Source organism: Xiphophorus maculatus, chromosome 2 (genome assembly GCF_002775205.1).
Source record: "Xiphophorus maculatus strain JP 163 A chromosome 2, X_maculatus-5.0-male, whole genome shotgun sequence".
Taxonomy (NCBI): Eukaryota; Metazoa; Chordata; class Actinopteri; order Cyprinodontiformes; family Poeciliidae; genus Xiphophorus; species Xiphophorus maculatus.
Genome location: NC_036444.1, coordinates 9,663,267 through 9,684,415, shown reverse-complemented (window position 1 = coordinate 9,684,415; position 21,149 = coordinate 9,663,267). Strand labels below are relative to the sequence as shown.

The 21,149-nt window shown below is 37.9% G+C and overlaps 1 protein-coding gene across 6 annotated transcripts in view; it reads left to right on the top strand.

Moving 5' to 3' along the window:
• Positions 1-21,149, top strand: part of scaper (S-phase cyclin A associated protein in the ER) — a 64,936-nt gene that overhangs the window by 30,609 nt on the left and 13,178 nt on the right. For all 6 annotated transcript variants that reach the window (XM_023347296.1, XM_023347292.1, XM_023347304.1 and 3 more), the window contains 6 exons: positions 244-309; positions 1,107-1,233; positions 6,758-6,873; positions 14,320-14,443; positions 18,582-18,811; positions 20,884-21,039. In XM_023347296.1, the coding sequence (XP_023203064.1) occupies positions 244-309; positions 1,107-1,233; positions 6,758-6,873; positions 14,320-14,443; positions 18,582-18,811; positions 20,884-21,039 (819 nt within the window). The remainder of the gene's footprint in view (positions 1-243; positions 310-1,106; positions 1,234-6,757; positions 6,874-14,319; positions 14,444-18,581; positions 18,812-20,883; positions 21,040-21,149) is intronic.

Below are 21,149 nucleotides of genomic sequence, written 5' to 3'. Positions count from 1 at the left end.
AAAATCCCAGTATTAAGTGTTGATGAGATGAGTTGACAATAGCAAAGCATTTGTCCCTACGGACCCAAAGTCTGTTTATTTTAAGCTGAGTTACATGACGATTGGCTGAGAGGCCAAATAAACTGAGTGGGTTTGAACTGTTTTCCCACTTTGATCCTCTACTTCCTTTACTGACAGGCAAAGGTCTTTTTTTTTTTTTTTCTTCATGGACTTTAAAGACGTTTTCTGCTTCTCATTTTGCAGAGCGAAGGAATATGAGAATTCAATGGAGGCAAAGAATCAGGTTCTTGACTCCCCATACAAAGCCAAGTAAGTGTAACTATATTGGTCATTAAAACCTGATAGTTTTTGCTTTTAAAAAATGGTTATGCTTAAATAATTTTGCAGTTTGTTAAAGAAAAGAAATCTATATTACAAAATATTCAGTTGAACTTCCTTTAGGTAAGATTAATTTCAATAAGAATTTGGACTTTTTTTATAATGCAATTTCATCTTGCTACAAAACCAATCATTTATTGATCTAATAAGACATTTTAAGTTTGGAAAAACTAATAATAGTTTTATATTAGTCATATGTGTGTGATTAGGATCTTTTCCTGCATCTTGTTTGTTTAACGTACTGTTTTATTTTTTGTTAAATTATAGCAATTTCTCCGGGTTCCTCCCACAGTCCAAAAACATGACTGTCAGGTCAATTGGTCTTTCTAAATTCTCCCTAGGTGTTTTACTTTGATTTTAACTTTGATCAAATAGTTTTTACTTTTGCTTAATTGAAATGTAATTTTTACTTAAGGTTTTGAAGTATTCTGTTTTATTTCATGTATATTCATTAAGGCATAATAAATCTATTGTCTAACTTAAAAGTTGGACAAATTTACAGTTGTTCTTAAGTTTACTAGTTATTTTACCATATGTCATTATATATTTTGACATTAAAGCAGGTCAGTTTGTTGCATAATTTATGTAGGATAAGTTGTATCTAAGATAATAAAGCTTGCAAATGGTTAAATGTATCCATACTAATTTTCTTTAGATCTGCTGCTTTTGGTAAAAATTTAACATGAAAACTAGTTTGAACAAATTTCCCTTTTTTCCTGTCCGTTCAGATTGCAGCGTTTAGTTAAAGACCTACTGAAGCAGCTGCAGGGCCAAGATGGAGGACAGTGGGCCAACAACAAAGCATCTGGACTGGACAGAACTCTGGGAGAAATCTCTCGTATCTTAGAGAAACGGGTACATGAACAAGTCAATTACACATACACAAAGTTTCCACACAATTTTAGGTGCTTGGATTATGTTTTTGGTCTTGCTTTGTTCTAAATGTTTGCTGATTTGTTTTTGGTATTATCAATTCAGTGAGCATTAGTTTTTTTGTTGAGATTCACTTTCCGTTTTTACAGTAACATTTATTCCCGCTACCCTGCCCCTGGTGATTCCCTAGCAATGAGCAAATTAAAGACCGATGCACACTCTGCAAAAAAAGATAAATGTGTTCTTTTACTGGAGGTAAAAACAACAAAGATTTTTCTGGCAAGGATATCTCATTCTTCACACGGGCTCAAGGGCAGAACTCTTGGGAAGTTTGCATAGGTCTATCCTCCCACAACATTTGGATATAATACTTGTTGGACACCACACCATAAAAAGATTCTGCCCAGATAAATGTGTCGTCAACAAGCTACAAGAACTCTTACACTTGGGCTGAGAAAACTAAATGATGTCATTTTGTTCTTGCAGTCGTGGGAGAGGAAACAAACTCCTCTGTTCCTGTAGAGTAAAGGCCCGCATTGTGTTTTCACTGTTCACATGTTGCAAGTAGAGGAGCTTCCAAGCACAAGAGCAAATTATGTCTTTTGTTTAGACAACTGTAAATATTAGTTTACCAATCAAATAATATAAGTGTGAATGAATTACTCACAGCTGTAAATTATGTCTATATAAGCGTTAGTTGAAGCATCTGCCCCAGAAGGTTTTCTTCCCCCGCAACAAAACGCATCAATTTGAAAGTGAAGGAATTAAGAATTGCATTAACAGCCTCCATGCTTAAGATGAGGAAAATATACAGCCCACTTCCTGTGACGAGGTGTAAATTTCATGCCACGTTGCGGTTTGATCCTTCACAACAGCCTTCTGTGCATGCCTCTGGGTTTTAGAATAGAGATATTATAATCCTCCAACTGTAACAACGGGGGCGGCTGGAAGGGCCATTACCAAATTTCCCCAGAGATTTAAAGAAAGAGGTGGCGATGGTGGGTGGCAGAGCATCCTGTAAGAGATGAGGAGGAGACAAGCATGATATGAGCAGCACGCAAGCTGTTGCTACATGACGACTCCGCCCCTTAGCTTCACAAACTCCCAGTGGGAGGTCAGGGGTCAGTGGGCCACAGGGTTCTATTCAACAGTAGAGTCACAGAAAAGAGGCTCATCAAGTCTCTGTCTGCTTACATTTGGTTTGTCTTTTGCCTCAATTTAAAGGAGATTTTTTAACTCTTTTGGAAAGTTTTGCTTTAACACCTATCATCACAGATATCCAACCATTGTTCAGCAGAACCGTGATTCAAACATGAGGAAGCTTGGGGACCACTTTCCCCTCTAATCTTTTGACAAACTCAAATAAATAATCTCTCCATCAGAGAGTTGCTGTCTGGCCCAAGAGTCACTTCAAATTGAAGCCATTTAGATTATTTGACCTAACAAGCATCTCATGTCACAGACTCACCTAGTGATTTGTTTTTCTCTCCCATATCTGATTCAGCCTCCACTTTCTTAGCTAATTCTTTAGGCAGCATTCAACCCTTCTATCCTGCACGGTTGTTTGTGCCCCTTCCTTCCCACTTTACATCTGACGCTAGATCTACTTTCTGACCTAAGTCTGTTTCTCCCTCTGTGGCGTTTAAGGGTTTGTATAATGTCAAAACTGCCAGCTTTTTTTCTTTTCTTTTTTTTCTCTTTTTTTTTAAACGTTATTTACGGTGATTGAGGAAAGCAGGGTTTTCGGCCATTTTTACTTTTATTTTTCTTTCACACACCTGCCTAATTATTAACCATGTTTATTTACTTATAGTTAAAATGTTTACAACCACTTTTAGATCAATTTTACCTAAATAAGAGGAACGTATATGACAAGTTGGAGACTTTGAGGAATGTGGTTCTCCGAGGAACCGGCAACTGCAGAGTGTATTTACATTTTCATTTGGTTCCTGTCAAAGCCTGGTTCAGCTGACTGGTGGACCTGATGGAGGTTGTGAGGGGCTGTGGGGGAAGGTGAAGGACAAAGTGGCAAGACAATGGCATTTCTTGGTTGGGCCTCTGCCTGTGATAAACGCAGTTTGGATCAGCAGTGTCACAACTATGCAGCCATAAATTACTGGAATCAAGGTAAATAGAGGTTTAAGAAAATTTACGGTTTCAAAACTACTTCGATTTTCAGATTTCATTGTTCTGGTTAAAAATCCTTTCGCAATGCCAATGAAAACGCCAGAGTGGACAGAAGTTGTTTCTTTTGTGATTTTTCCTGTACAGGGTATTAAAGTAGTGGCCCTCTCCCGCTTGTTGTTGAGCCCTGTATGTCAGATTTTTAATTTGATTGTAGTATAAAACTGGACAAGAAACATATTGTCTGCACAGGGTAAATATTGAAATGCATCATTCTTCATTGAGATGAAACGCATGTCGTATTGTATACACAGAAGTTTACACTTGAAAATTAAGCTTTGAAAATATTTAGTCCTGCAATTTTGTGGTATACAGGTGACCTGGTCCACTGTATGATGATGGGATTCATGTGTACCAAGACTCATCTGTCATATTAATCTGGCTGCTCTGCGTTGTAGCATTAAAGGGGGTGTGCACCTGACTTTACGTCACTGATTAAAGTCTGTCAATAATGAAGTCTGCCCTTTTGTTGTCCGTCTGTTTGCGGCACTGCATAACTGAGACTGTGTCATTCTCTTAGCAGTAATTAAAGTTCCTGGTAGGAGGAGACTACTGTGCGCAATTTAGCTGGGCTGCTGGGTTGCAGATATTGTTGCAGGAATCACCAGCTGTCTGGGCCTTCCCATCAGCTGGGATAACAATAGTCTGTCTGGACAATAATTGGATGAGACTGCTCCTGTTGTATAATTCAGGAGCTAATTCTCACCCAGGTGTTGCTCTGGTCTTGGGGAAATTGTCTAACCTGTCACTATGCATTGTCGGGTCTTCTGCTAGGTCATTAACAGATAGAGTAGAGCCTTAGTGTTTGCTGTATTCTTTTGGGAAGCGGAATTATTTCAGACATTTTAACCATATGAGAAAAGACGAATAAACTCTTTGCTCTTTACATTTCTTCTTGGTTCATGTCTGTCTGGTGATCAAACTGTTTAAAACATGGACAACGTCAGTCACTTGGCTGTGGACTTTATTTGTCAAGTTAGGAAGGATAGTCATAGACTTAGACTTATTTTATTGTCATTGCACAAAGAAACATAAATGAAATTGGCAATGAAATATCATTGCTTGGCCACTGGAGCACACACAAGTGTGCCTATAATTACATAATATACAAAATAATAATGTGTTGATACATATATATGTTGCTAAATATATCTAGTCATGAGATTTCCACAGTTATAACCCTAACTGAAAATACCAAAATTCCACTAGAAACAAAAAAATTAAGATGATTGTATAACATGACTTGTTTAGAAAGCAGTCACAAGTTCATTTTTAAGGACCTGCTGTTTTCTAGCATAATTTCTTTCCAGGAGGTTACTTAGCTGTGATGCTTATAGAATCTGTATTCTGGTGCCTTGTAATATGATAATAAGCAGTTAGCAGTATCAGTAGATACTGCTACCGATACCGATACAGTTGGCAGTATCAGTAGATACTGCTAATTGGATGCAAGTGTTTCTCATTCTCACTCACACATATTCACAGGAAACTAAAGTAGACCATGTCTGCCTTAAGTTAGTCTGTTGGTTTAAAGCTAAGTTAGCCTTCATCATCACAACAGAAAAATCTGTCGGCAGGAATGTAAATGAACAGACAAGCAAGAAACGCTGTTCTATTTTTGTTTTGCAGGAGTCTCCAGGATTGGATAGATCCCAGTGTGCTCCTTTAATACCATTTGATGACCTACTATGAAAGAGCTGCTTTTCTCACTTAGCTTAGAGGCTTTTAGATTGGTGTGTTGATGGGAGGGTTAGCAGTGGGGTAGGTCAAACTCTGTGACTGAGACTTAATTGATTAGACATGAAAACTGTGGAAATATACATAAAAGAAGTAACAATAAGGTCTTACCCAATCATTATTTCAATTCTTCAGGCATTATATGAGTTATTTCACATAATGTTTATGTTATGACATGTTTAATGTTTTTGTCAGACGCACATGTTACACCCTCACAGATCCTTTACAGTGTTAACCAGAATTTAGGAGCAATTTCCTAAGCAGCAGGCATACATGACAGATGAAGAGCTTATCTGTAATTTGGAAGAGCACTACTCTCTCAATGTGTTCAGGCATGTTAGAAACTTCTCATCTGTGGAACAAAAGCACAGATGAAGTGGATGGATTTTAGTGCTGACACAGTGCTAAGGAACCTTGTAGGTTGACGTAGTGACGGGCGGTGGAACACATCAACCTGTGGCGTATGAGGGTGGCCCTCTGTCATCAGCTCTGTGCCAGTTTCTATCATCTCTGTCAGCTCAGATACAAACATGCCTGGTAGCCATTGGATCTCACGCCTGGCTTTGTACTAGTTGATGTAGAGGTTACTATAACAACACTTCTAACCTTCTATCAGTTACTCTATCATTACACAATGGCAGGTTGAATCTTTTTACATGTGTACAAATTAAATTCTGTGAAATGAACATGGACCAGTTGCTGCCTGGCATAACAGCATACAACGGTTGTAAAATTGGTTTCAAACTGCAAAAGAAATTCAGTTTTACTCTTTCTACATGTTTAAAGCTGTTACTGCACACTCCCTTCCTTCAGCTAGCAGAAGGAAGGCTCCCACAATTTTTCCCCGCTTAAGAATATTTCGTGCTTCAAAGAACCCAGGCAACCAATAAGTATTACAAATAATTTTAAGAATGATCATTGCTCAATATTGCTGATTTAATACAAATAATGATTGATTGTTTGTTCTGAAATGAAATTGATCATTTTTATTTGAAGTTATTGTGGTGAAACTGCGGTGTTTTTACTTAAAGGTTGTCAGACTATTCAAGGAAACTAGGAGACAAGCCCGTTGTGAAAGAGTGTGAAGCTTAATAGATGTTAAGGTTGAAAGAAAGAAAGTAGTCCTGTATTCAAATAACATGTTGTAGTAATCCTAGTGGATACTGACACAGCAGGTGTGGTAAGACATACGCACTTAAAAAGGGCCCTCCAGTTTTATAGTCTAAATAGGTTCTAGTATCCTGATTTCTCCAGTTGCCCTGTTCTTTAATTACCAGACTGACATTTTCTCACTTTCACTTGGTCTGTTGTCATCTGCCGAGACCACCCTGGTGCTAACTAGAGCCTGCAGACCATTTGCCTTTAACTGAAACTTGATTGTTGTGGGGCGGAGCCAGACTGTGCACTTTTGAGATTAAACAGGAATACTTGAGGGACCACTTTGTTTCAGATTTCAGTCCCTCGCCTCCGTAGGAGAGGAAAAAGGTTCCCTCCCTCCCTGCTCAGTGCGGTATAATCCCCTGTCCAACCGGCTTTCCGCTGTCCCCCACCGACTGTAACTCTTTCTGTCTCTTTGACTCGACAGAATAATGCAGACCAAGTGGCCTTCCAAGTGGGCGGTGGCCTGAGTGCTTTGGAGCAAATTTTGCAGGTCATCACTTCTGTTACCACACCCACTGCAGTCCCACGTATTCCTATCAAGTGAGTACAATCCCCAAACTTCCCATTATTATTATTTTTCTGCCACTTTCTATCTCCAACTACAATGAGAGATTGTAGCCACATTTGTCATGATGTGACAAAGTTTCAGTTTCAAGCCAGCAGGGTGAGCTGTCTCTTAAACTTGTAGTCCTCTTTGACTTTGTTTTTTTTTTTCCATCATCACCAGTTGCTTTTAAAAACTGAGGGACACTCAGCATTGACTCTGTTTTCTTTTTAGAAGAAGTACAACTTTATCTTTAGCTTAATAATTATTGCTAGAAAAGACAGTTGTATTATTATTATTTGCTTGAAGCGATATTTATTTTCTAAGTTTAATTTTCTTTATGTAAGTTTGTTGAGCCAGAATATTTTTTATGAACAAAACTGTCCATAAGAACCATTCTGAGAAGTTCATTTTATTTTTGTCATCGTCTCCTAAAACAAGTAGATGCAGGTCAATTTTGCTTGTTTTTTGTGTTTATGGTTATTTTTATATTACGGTAAATATTATAAAACAGTATTTAGATCATTAGGTGTATTTGACAGAAGGAAAAGTTGTTTTTTATGCCAAACAGAATAAAGTTTAACAAACAAACGTATTAAGTTATGTCTGAAGAAAAAATCTGTTTATTGGTTAGGAAAAAGCTATTTTGAGATGATCAAAGATTCCTCTTTGGGGTCATACAGATACCTCATAGTTTTTGTTTTTTTAATGATGAATGTAGACTAATATTCATCCTCATCCTGTTCTTATATGAACCAATCCTACGCTCTTAATGTCCTCCTTTCTTTGGGTCTTTGTAACTTCATTTTATGTTGGCTCTCATAACCCTGCATCATTTTCTCTTTTGGGATTTACATAAGTACAGTTGGTTAATCTTCATTGAAGTAAATTCTTACAGCAGTTTGTTACAATAAATCGTCTGAAAATGTGTTCAGTGTTCCCCTTTTAAGGAACAAGCAGTAGTTGTATTTCTCTTATTGGTATGAGTTTGTGTTATTCTCCCAAAACATAAAAGGCACATGTGTCCCATCTATTATATAGAGCATGGAACATTTTTCAGTTGGGGTCTGCATGGCCTGCTGTAGATAACCCCAAAGAGACTGCTGTGCTCACAAGTGGAACTCCGTAATGGACTCGAATGGCCTTGCTCTCCCATTCATTAGCATTTACTGGTTTCTCTGTCTCTGCTAATGGACAAATGCTTCTTATATTTATAAGGCTTTTAAAGGACATGGCATATGTATTGATTTTTTTTTTCTTCTCGCATATTTCAGAGCCTTTCAATCTCGGTTGCAATATGAAGGAATTCCAAGCTCACTTCTGTATTTGAAGAAATAAGATTGTGAGCAGAGTCTTTCTGCTCATAATCGTATTGCAGTACAGATGTACGCCTCATTTAAATTTTCTTTGCTATTAATACTTGTTTTTGCTTTAGTGCGATGAAGACTGGACTCATTCTTTTTCTACATTCCTACATTTCAAGCAAATGCAGAGGGATTTTTGCCTGATGCTAAACTGATAATTCACTGAGCTGCTAAGAATTTTTAAAATTCCAAGCAGTTTTAACCAGCAAAGAACAATTCAGTTCTGATTTGACTTCATTTGGTGTTGTTTTAAACAAGCTCCCATCTAAAGTAGTCCCAATGACTAAAACTCCTGTGAAATTGATTTTCTTAATATTTTCACAAATAAAGCTACTGATCATGAACTGTGTTTTGAACTGATTTCTTACAGTTTGAGTTTGATGAGTTAACATATTTTGGGTTTCAACTAGACATCATCAATTGCAGTCTACATTTGTTTAAAAGAAAACAGCAAATTAATCCTTATACTTATCACCAGATTGGAAGCTCAGGATTGCACTGAAACATCTTGCATTGTTGGCACATCACTAACAAGAAGTTATGTACAAATTCAATGATTCCTACAAATCACTGAGTTATTCCTTTCTATAAATAGAATAAATGTTTAATAAATAGCAAATTTTGTTTAGAAGAAACAATATGGTAACGGTATAGCTACTGTATATATATGAGTATATTTATACTCATATATATGTTTTAGTTCAACTTTCTTGGCTTGTTTAACTTGAAATGCAGGACAGGTCAGACTTTCCTTTTGTGTCACTCAGGACAGTCCGGCTCATGACACAATTTGACACAAAGACACAACCTGGCTGTCTGCTTATCACAATCTGTTATCTGGATTGCTGCGTGGCCTAATGGGCTTCCATACAGACGCTAGCTCCAGAGTGTGCCACATTATCTGTTTACAGAGATGCTGCCATATTGATCACCTCCTCCCACCAGATAAGCAGAGTGATTTACAAAAAAAGGCAGCTGCCGAGATGCTCACGCCATATCTCTCCCCAGGGAGTTTGATTCCATCTTGTTAGCATTACATTAATGAGCTAATTCCTCTACAAGGCTGCACTAATGTTCTGGTGTAACCCTGCGGTCGCTGTGGAGTGCAGATGGGAGTTTATGCAGCTCAACTGATGAGCTAACTTTTGACTAATGGTACAAGAACGTCACAGACAAGGTTGGACACATCTGTAGATTTGGGTCCAGTAATTTTACCAATTAGTTACAGTTCTACAACTTTAATTACTTTGCCTGGTAACTCATACATTATGAACCAGTATTTTGCATGCAGTATGTTGTTTTATCGTATTTCTAATCTAAAACCCAGCTTGTAACTTTGACTGATCTAAGAAGTTTGCAAAACCACACAAAATCACCAATGAATTAATGTTCAAATAAAATCTTTTTCTTAGAATTTAATTTCTGAACTTGAATTTGAGCTTGACCCCCTCATATTCTATGTGTGTTGTGATAAACCAATGACAATTTTGTGGCCAGCTTTGTAATGAGTGATTTTTTTTTCTTAAGTGTTTGTCCAATTTTTAAAATGGTTATATTTGTTAAAAACAGCAAATATACAAATGGAATTTTAAAAAATGTTTTTTTCTAAGAAGTATAAAATACAGCAACTTGGCTGCAGTGTTTCATCTTCCTGATATCCGTTGAAAATCTTGCTCCTTTGCAGCATGAATCATTTCCTTTGAAAATAACTCCTTAAATGAATGTGCTTTTTTATTTACATTTTTTAACACCTAACTTATACTTACTGGCATTGTCTGACAAAAATTGAGTTGTAAACTTTCTTCTGGTGTTTGGGCATGTTGTAAGTTACCAATAAGAGTGAGCTCCAGAGGAACGCACGTGTTAACCCAATTTGTACTTCCTTCACCATCTCGCCTGACCTGGTGTATCCTGTGAAATCAAACCTGCTACCTGTGGTGTTATTTCAGGATGTTTTCTACTATTTGTAAGAGCCTGTGTCCGTTTGTCTGTGCGCACACTCATGTGAATGGCACAGTGTGACGGCTCATCAGATTTCTCCTCCTTCATACCTGGCCAGTGTGGCACAACAGCCAGAGTTGATGTCTTGGAAGCTCTCAGGGTATCGGAGAGATCAGCAGCAGAATCAAATTAAATGTCATTTAGATGGCAGTGAATGAAGGGATTGTTTGACAGCACAAGGAAATGGATTTGCTCCTCACCTTTTATTTTGGCTTAGGGTTCTTTTTCTTCCCCTGTTTAAGAGGCGGGGGCTCAACCTGATCTGGAAGTTAGTCAGATTTCGACAGTGCGACTCCCGTCAGGCTTGACTGCACACATAGGAAACACTCAGAAAAGGGTGAGGAATTTGAAACTCGGGTTGAGAAGAGCAGATCTCAGGGTTGATAACTCGCAACAGTGACAAAAAAACCCTAAAGAGCCCTATACTTGATTGCTAGCTGAGCATGGATCTGGACATTTAACTTCATAAGTTAAGTTAGTGACACAGCTGAAAACCTGTGGAAGTTAGTTTTTACTTTTGGTTTTTCCAGAACAAATAATGTATGAATAGTTGGGGATTATTTTTACAAAGCAGTCTTTACTTCAGGAGCTAATTTCACTTTGTTTTGAATGTTAGCATATTAAATTGAAAGGTCAGTTGAGCTCCTAATCCCCCAGTAAATCTAATCATGTGTAGGCCTGTGGGTTAGCAGGTTTGAAGCTCAAGCAGGGTTTGACAGTATCAGGTGTGCTTTATTCCTTTACCTTTTAGCCTCATTTCTTTATAGACGTAAAGTGATTTTCACAGGTAAACCTGTTTGCCCTGGCTGTAAGAGGTTAACCACTCGGTGTTAGTGAGCAGATTATGGTGTTTTATTATTTTTGCCTTTATGCCTCTAAATGTTTGTATTTGCATTAAATCGGCCTGTTAACGCTTATGCCACAGGTGAGATAAGATAGTTGGTGGTTATGGACATTTTTAAACCCTATTAACCATAATCCCTGTGTAATAAGGTTTCCATTGTGTTGTGAGTTAAGAAATCTGTCCTGCTTACATTGACTTACAAACAGCAGTCTCCAAAATATTTCTGTGCAACTTGAGAATGGGCGGTGTGGCACTTTACCAAATTGTTCCTCAAAAGAGCTGTCATTGGGGGCTTCAGATTGTGAGATTCCCAGAGAGGTTGACCTATCAAGTGTCATGCTCATCAAGCTCAATTAGATGGGAGGAAACCAAAGACAGATCACTGTAGTGGTCCATTGTACAAGTTGGTGTAAGGCCATAAACTGAACATGCCTTTGACAACCTCTTCATTTGTCCAGAGATGACCATGGAGACAACCTTATTAGCTGGCTTACAAAGTTATTGCATGCTCATTACATGGTGCTGGGAGCCTAATCTGTCTTACTAGGCATCAGGACATTTTTCTTAGAGTAGGCTTGGCAAGTCTGAGAAATGGAGCTATATGTGCTTGTTTAAGTTAATTTTAACTGGTCAGCCACAATTACAGGTTATCAACATAGATTTTACTTTATCAGTGGGGAAAACTATTGTGCATTTTCAATGTTTTGAAGTTTATTACTTTAATCAAAGGAGGCAACACTTTATATTTTTTTTTTACATGGAAATGCAGAATTAAAACATTTACACGAATAAGTTACATATGTGCTCCACAGTCCCCACAGAAGACATTTGGAATCGGACAAAATCTAAAATCTAGATCAGCTTGGTAGATTCTAAATCAAGCCAGGATTTGATGTCCACTAAAAAGAAACCTGACCGCATCTCTAGTTTTAGTATGCAGTAAAACAATATAATCTTCTATGCTGACAAGAAGCTTCCATCATAAACATACTTAACTAAACAGTGGATTTGTATTTGTATAGGGTTTTTTTTTATTGACTAATTGTCTTAACAACTTTTTCTTAATTATGACCTGTATATAATTTAAACTTTTGCATAGGTTTGCATGCAAAATATCAGATGGTAATCATTAGCAAAATATACTGTATACATATAAAAATTAAGAATTGGGGAAAAAAAAAACTCTTCCTAAATCTTTCGAATTGTCCACCATACTGCTCCGGTGGTTTAAAATGCTGGAATGACCAAAAAAGGTTGTTGACCGACAGAAAGAAGGCCAATTTGTGTTTTTCATCCTGCAAAGAGAAGACCAATTCAGTTGTCTAGAAATATCTGTAGCAAAAAAACAAGGTATGGAAGAAGTGACAAAAATTATTTTTAGCTATCACTATTTAAAAAGTATGGTTGGCAAGTTGCTAGCCATTTAGATGTTAGTTATACATTTTCAAATTTTAATTTAACAGAGATGCTATTTTTACTCAAGATAACCATACAGTGTAAATCTAATACTCACCCATGTTTAGTAATTGTTAAATGGAACACGTTGCATGGCATGTTAAAAAAAAATAAAATAAAGCAAATTTTCTTTTTACTCTGCAAATCTAAACTCTACATTTAGTTAAAGAGTGCTGAGTTTAAAGTTGGTTAGTTCCTCAGTCAGAGTTTTTTTCCCTTGAAAGTTCAATCACTTACCTCTTTATACACGGCTTAGGACGAACATTTGGCAAATGGAGTCTTGAGTCTCGGTGTAACCTGAATGCTATTGACCAACGTGAACTTTATCTGGCCGTTTTTAAACATTTCTTTGCTAGTAATTAAGCCTGTCCTGCCTTGCCATTTAATCTGTGATAGATGGCAGATAACCCCGCTATTGTGCTCTGCTTTACTCAACAAGTGCATAGTCAAATACCACAATAGTGACTCGAGTCACCCAGAGTAACTCCTGTCCTTTAGTGGAATGCTTATGGCTCGCTCTGGCTGTTCTCTTAGGCTGTGTGAGGTGTGTAATTATACAATAGCATTGTGAAAAAGTATTTGAGTTGTCGTTTTGCTATTTGCATTGAAGCTTATCTCTGTCGTGCCTTCACTCAACAATCAGGGTCTGAGAATCTGAAGCTGTAAGGCTGCACACAAAGCAAAGTCTGGTTGGGTTCTCAAGTTACCTTCCCTCTTGTTACACATACCCTAATCTTTTTTTCTGTTACTATTTCCAAAGTGTGTGTCGGTTGATAAACTCTTACTCCATCTGTCACGTAAAATTGTAACAATTTGTAAGGGAACCTCTATTGTGATCTTATTATTTTTGTTTGTTTCTTACGCTTTATTGTTAGCAGGTGTTAAACTTTCCTGTCTGATGTGAACAGTGTGCAAACACTCCAAATATTGTGATTCTCACATTAACGCCACACTCTGTGTCAGGCAGTTTTGCACAAAAATCTGTCCACAAGAAACACAAAGCAAAGAATAGCGTAAGTTACTGACAGACTACAGTGAGCCCTCTCCTTGTGTATTTTCCTCTGCTGTGCCAACGTGGTTTTACTGAAAACGCACAGCAGATGTGAAGGTTCGGTACATATCAAAATGTTTACCAGTTGAAGTAAACACGGCCTACTTTAGGCACCAAAGAGGGGGATTCCTTTCTTCCCGCGAGCAGATAGGACACGCCATTTCTCTAATGGCTAAAATATACAGTTGTCAAAAAATATTAACTGATGAAACAGGGCGAAAGGGGAGTAGCAGTCACCGCGGAATGATTGGTCAGTTATCTGAAGCATTAATCTTCTCTACAGCGTGTTGTAGAGCAGACAAAATACAGAGGCTGCTGCCCGGGGCTGCCTGGCTGCTGTTGGGAGCTGCTAAGAGAAATTGTTTTATCTCTCCAGCGGAAATGCTGCACCATCTCTGCCAAGATGGGACTGAGATAGCACTCAGCACCTCTAAAGGTGGCTACAGAGGGGAGTCTGTGCATTAAATAGCTGATATGAGTGTTTTATTTCTCAAAACTGCTTCCATTCTTGCACAGTCAGTGAAATATCCTTCTGACAGCTGAAGATAAAGTACATCCTTAAGAAAGCACAATTGAAGAAGATTGTTTGCTTTCCTGAAACCTGCAGGTAGTCTTTGCGGTTCCCAGGTCCTATGAATGACTGATTACTGGTGTGTTTTTAAAAGAATTGCAACCTGAGTTTTATTTGAATTACTGGTTGATAATGACTTGTCTTTCTTCTTGTTAGATCTCTCTGTGCTGCTGTAAATACCTACTGTCTGGTATGCTCCTCCTGTACCTTCAACTGCAGTTATGTGCTCTTTAGCAACAAGATAGTCTTCCTCATGGACCTGCTGCTTCACCAACTAACAGTAAGTCGAGACAAACATTGTGTGATTTGCATAATATTTTTCATTTTAGATACTAATAGTTAAAGGATGAAATATTTAGTCAGTAGACCTCTAAAGCATTTCCTAGATTTTTTTTCTCACACTAATTTAGTTAAAACATCATGTTTACTATCAATTTAAACTTTAGGAAAAGGTTTAAATTAGTAGAACACATTTCTCTGTCTAAAAAGAGCAACAAATCTACTTTGCAATATATTCTGAATTGTAGCCTCTAACATCTTTATTATTTTGCAAAAACTACAACTATATAATTGAATAATTTGCTGTAAAATCTATAAAAATTTGTACTGATAATGAACTTGACATTCAATGTGTTCTGTAGTCTTGTGGAGGTTGTGCTTACATTTTTTAAAGATTTTGATAAGCTCTGTAAAAGCTCTGTAATCTAAGAATAGTTAGAGCCCATCTTATTGCCTAAATACATTGTTAACAAGCAGAGTTTAAATGCCTGGTTGTGGAACTTTATAGCTGCCAAATATTACTGCAGTCCTTTCCATTTACGTAATTTCACACACTGATATCGCAAGAATAATTGTAATTGGATATTATGTAATGCTCTGGAAAAAATGGAATTCCACCATGTTGGAGAGGTCTATTAAAAAAGAAAAATTAAATAAAGCAAACAAAAATATAGTACTGCTGTGAAATTACTTGTAAAATTACCATTGCCCACAGTTGTTGTGTACTGTTTAGCAGTACAGTTAAAATACTGAACATAACTGTGTAGTAAAGAAATCTTTTTATAACTAGGAATTTTTATATTTCGAGCTGTATTTGTCTCTGAATGGCTTTGACTTTATGCAGGGAGAAATGTTTTGCCAAAAGACAGATTTGATTTTATTTTTTTTTCCAACATTTAGGTGAATTTTGTTTTCATAATAATATTAATGCATGTTTAATATCTGTGATAAATAGATGTTATTACACTCTTAAGAACTCTATAAGGCTCATGATGTCGGGCAGCAAACAGCCCAGTTGGAAGAAATTGTTCGGCTGGCATTAAGTCGTTCTAACAACGCTCCCAAAGAAATCTTGCGAAACTGGCTTATTGTTAGAAAAAATATGGTGTCAGTGGTTTGCTTTTACTGGTTGTTAATACCCGTCATGATACTAATTTATTGGCTATGAAAAACTTTTATTTGGTATCTTAAGTGCAAAAGCTACTGAATCACATGGCAAAGCCAAAAATCACCACGCTAATTTAAAAGTAATGATTAACTTACTTGTATTTCTAAGCAAGTTAGTTTTTAAGCTATTTTACTTAAGAGTTATTAAAAATATAGGTCTTAAATTGATATTACAAGGTCTTAAAAATCAGGAATTTAACCTACTGAAACAATATGTACAAATAAGGAGCCCCTGAGAGCTACTTATACAGGTTTAACCTGTTACTTTATATACGTTTACATTTATATCTATGGTGAACTTATATGTTCCTACCATCAACCTGGAAAATTATAAATCTTTGCCTGATTTACTTAAGGAATTGATCATTTTTAATATTTTTTGAATTTCAATCACTTGCCTTCTTCCACAAAAGGTCTTGTAGTGTCGGTCTTTTTCTGACATCACAGTGTTAAGGAAAAGAAAGCAAGACTGAAAGTTGCGAGTCCCAGTGTTTCTTCCCACAGATGCCTCCTGACAGAGGGAATGTGAGTGCTCAGTTAGAAAAGGCAAGCAGGCTGCATTGCGGCGACATGTCGGCCCATATCCTTCAGCACTCTGCTAGAAAGACTGTAAACATCAGCTCACTCCAAACATCCAACAGTGGCGGCTCTACACTCACAACACAGACAGGACAAGGCACAGCCACAGGGTTGTGGTGCATGCATGAACTCTACTGGGGCTTCCTTTTTCAGTCGAGTTTCAATCCAAAGCAGTCGTATTTCCTCAGGGCAGAGAGGGAGAGGTTAGCCTGTATACTCTAGTTTATATAAAACACATCCCAGCAGCTGCTCTGCTGATGGACATCTCCAGCAGCACTGCGGGAGATGAACTTCTTCTTCTTCTTTTTCAATGTAAATTGAGCTCAGCAGTTATGCTCGCTTCTACCATTGTTTTATGACGAGTTGTGATAAAGTTTTAAAAATTACCATTAAACTTAGGCTTTCTTTAGTTATTGTATTCATAGGCATGCACATATTGAGTGCACATCTCATTTTGGTATGCGTGTGTTAGCAATTGAGTGCAGCAGTGGGGGTTGGACTGAGCATGCCCTCATTTAATTAGATTTGTGGAGAATGTTGGTGGATTTACCTACGCTGTCAGCATTCACCCTGGCTGTTGAAGCAAATGTGAATGTTTTACCTTTGCCAGGTTTCACAAAAGCAAAGGCACTAAATTTCAACTGTGGAGCTCTGCTTATGTGTTACATATGATGCTTGGAATGCAGATGAGAAGGATGGCTATCCTACTAGTTTGTCTAATTTCTCTCAAAGGCTTTCTTTTTTAAATAGGGCAGAATGTCCAATCCAATTTAATTTTTAAAGCACTTTAAAAACCACATTGGACCTAAGTGCTTTACAGAAATGTATGGATGCATAAATGGATAGATGGATGAAAATAAAAAATAGATTAAAAAGATATAAAATGGCTGTGAAATTAGAAAAATTAAGAATAATAAAAGATAAATAAGTAATAATATGTTCGAAATCTCACATGGTATTAAAATCCTGCGGGACAAAGAAGAGGTTTTAAGATGGGATTTACAGATGGCGAGGAGGCCTGTCTGATGTGAAGAGGCAGACCGTTCCATACTGCTAAGCAGATCAAAGACCAGCGATTAAAATGTAAAAATAAGATCTTTCTCCAATTTTTTTCCCCATACCACACTGACAACAGCACTCATTGGTGTGGGAGGAGCAATCAAAGTTGACCATTTTCAATGTTTGTGAGGTTGGAAGAAGCACAAAAATTTAAAGATTCTAGGGGCAAAAGTGTTTCCTATCGGGTCATGTTGTCTGTTCATTCAGGCATAAGTGGGAGTTGAATTTCAGCAGACTACAGAAGACCGTAAGAGTCCAGTTCTGTGTGTCTGTCTTGAGACATGGTGGATTTGGAATACTGGTAGACATTTGGATATCTTTAAATTATTATGCAAAATTTAGTTTTTGCATGTTTTTGTCCTTTTGTTTGAGTCTCTACTAACCACCTAGCCATTTTCTGGCAATTAGTTCATCTTTTTTGGTGCCTGGAAAATGAGCTGTTTCACAAACCTCCCATTTATAAAGTTGCAATCGTCAGGCATTGCCCTGTTACCTAGCAAACTCATTCAAGCACAGCCCCTCACCTAGCGATCAGATCAGAGCTCTATCACGATTTGGTCAACTAGTTTTACCGCTATAGAGCGGTTTTTTTCATCAGCCATTATACAACACGAAAGTGTTGTATAATGGCTGATGAAAAAGACTAGTTTTGTTATTGATGTACCATTTAGAAACCACATGCTGCATTCTTGGTGGTTGTACAGGAGGCTCCACTGTACACTGCACAATTATACATCTTTTTGTAGCCTTTTTCAAATGTATAAAGCGCAAATGTGGAGTTTGCCCACTTGCTACCTGTCACAATAAGGAAGTTGTGAGTTAAACACAACTGGAACATCACGATGTAGTGTTCTTACTAAAATTGTACAGACCTGTAGGTTTCCTGTCATTCAAAGACAGACAACTTAGTGGCTTTGGTTTGTTTTTGAGAAAACAGTTTTATTTAACTCAAAGCATGTTATGGTTAAAAAAGATAAATTTTCAATGTATCTATGAAGTAGGAAATTGAATTGAAACAGCACTCTCAATTGGCTAAAGCTTGTCATTAGGTTAGAGCTCTTCAATACTGATAATCTGAAGGTGATGACCAAATCTCTGATTGGTGTGTCTTTAGGTTTGTCCAAACACTAAAACCTTTGAGAATTATCTTTTGCATTTACTGACGGACCTTTATTAAACCAAGTTGACCAAGTAGTCTCTACTAACCAAGTAGTATCACGTTGGTCAGTGCTACTACAATGTCTAACATGACATTTGCTTCCGCTTGTGTTTTTGTTGAGTTGTTTTTGTCAGATGCCTCTTAGTTATGCTTTTTTTTTCTTCTGTTTCATCAGCTGTATGTTCCAGATGAAGACAAATCCATTTTTGGCTGCAGCATAAACAAACAGGTCTTTGAAGGGCTCACAACAGGCCTGCTTCAGACCATTGCTGCCATTTTGAAGCCCCTGTTTCTCTGCGTTGTTGAGTCGGGCCAATGTGAAAACTTTTGGATTTCATCTTCAGGTGCCAAGGTCAATAGCTCTGCTGTAGAGTCCTACAGCACTCGACTTCAAGATCTTATCAGGTATTCGTCCTTTTGTATTCAACTCTGGGTATTTCATCCTCCTCCATAGTTCCTCCTTCTTCTTACCTCTATACTTTTTTACCTGCTTTCTTTCAAACTCCTCTTTATTGCTGGTGAACATCCGATTTCTTAAAGAGCAAGTCATATGTAAGGAATAGGCTAAGAAAATGTCATTAAACTTGGAAATGATCCATGTGGTGTCTTGTTAAAATGGGAGTAGTGTGAGAATGAGTTGTACTCTGGCCAGGTTCCAAAACGTCCTTTTTTTTTTTTTTTTTACACATTCAGAAACTGATTCTAAGTAATATTGGTTCCTGTGGCGCTTACACATCCACATAAACAACAAGCACTTCCACAGCTTAGAAAGGTCCCCTTGAACCTGGCATTTAGGCTAGCCCCATTTGGTTGACCTGTAAGAGTTGTGATAGAGATGGAGAAATGTGGACCGTGAGGAAAGGCAGGCCCAACACCCTGAAGCTTTGTAGACTAGTGAAGTCTTTCCACCATCCCTCCCACAAGCAATGATTTATCTGGACAGAGCAGCTGCACAGGCACACCAATCTCATCCACTGACCCAGGCATAACCCCAGAGTCAGGGCAGTGCCTGAGAAAAATTGTCTCGTCAGACTGATGATCTCAAGTATGAACCTAAGATTTACCTCTACTGTCCTTTAATGTATGCATGGCTAAGGACAAAAGAAGAAGACATTCCAATTTTTACAGCGCTAATTATACCAAAGTGTCATTAAGCCATTTCTACGTCGGCCCAGAAGGGTCAACAAATGCCAAAGAAACAACAGCAAAAAGTCACAACAGAACTGATCCTAATGCAAAAGTTGTTAACTTGCCAAGATGACTTCAGTTTTAGCTGTTATCTTTTTCATTTTGTTGACCCGTCTGGGCCTTCTTACATTTCCACATTGCACAATGAAGACCTGAGAACACAACAGGTCAAGAAAAATGTTATGGGGAAGGTTAAAATAGGAATGGGTTTAAAATTCTATCCTGTGAGCATCTAATAAGCTCACAGGATAGTGAGATTAGTTCGTAATCCCAAAAATGAAAGTGTATAGCAAACCTACTAAGACATGCTGTTCAAGGAGAGCATCAATCCAAGAAGCAGCCAAGGGTACTATGGTAGCTGAGTAGGATCAGCATAAATCCACAGCTCAGGTAGAGGAAATATTTGGCAACTTGACCTTTGTGCTCTTCACAAATCTGGCCTGTGCGGAAGATTATTGTCTAAAGAAAAAGAAATAGAAGTACACCCAAAATTGCTTACGTGTGCACGGGGCCTTAGAAGTGTCAAGCTGGTATCAAAATCCACCAAAAGACTTAACTTTACTAGTTTCCACCACTTGTGACTCTCAATGGGCATTCAGGGTTAAACCTAAACGTCTATGTGTTGTGCTTATTGCAAGCAGTGATGTTTTTCTGTCCTCGAATCAATAGACTGTTGTAGCCAGTTGCTCCACTCACACCGTACCGTTCAAAGGTCCTAGGACTTACAACTGAAACTGGCTCAGGAATGGTGTGGTCGGGGTCGATTTATGGACCACTTTTACAATAAAGTCAGACAAAATAACTGGCGTGCCATACCGCTCAGTGGAAACGAGACAGTAGTCATCCCGGTACTGATGTGAAAGCCTTGACTTTCAACCATAATCTCTAGATTTTCATAAACTCGCCTTACTCAAATGATTCTTTCATACCAGAATCTTCTAGAAGACTAGCCCCGGGTCAGCAGACTGTCAAGGGCCCAAAGCAGGGCTGGCATGGGGGCCACAACAGCCGTCTAATGACACTATTAGGGGTGATTTGTGGCTGAAAGAGTACAGGGAACATGATCATGAGTCCTGTCATTGGTAGAGACAAATTGAAGATATCACAGTAATAGCTGGGGGTGGAGGGCTTAGGTGAGGTATTGGCTTACAGTTGCAGTGCAGTGGGAGTATGCACAGTAAAGGCCTTTGTTTGCTTGTGTGAAAGAGCCTTTCACAAAGAAAAAGGTTTTCTTTAAAAGCACATGCAATAAACCATGTAACGTTTTTCTCTCTTCTCCTTTTCTTCAGTTATGTAGTAAACATGGGCTTAATTGACAAGTTGTATGGATGCTTCCTGTCAGTCCAAAGCCCTATAGATGAGCACCCCAAGATGTCTGCTTTTCTGGAGCAAGCCTCATCTCTGCTGAACCGAATGTGTGAGCTGTGCTTTGTCGTAACTGGACGGTGAGCTTTTATTAGACAGCTTAAATGTTTCTGGAATGTCTTGATCTTCTCCTGACAAATACACACTTCATTTTGCGCAAGTAATGACAGAGACTCATTACTTGCCTCCC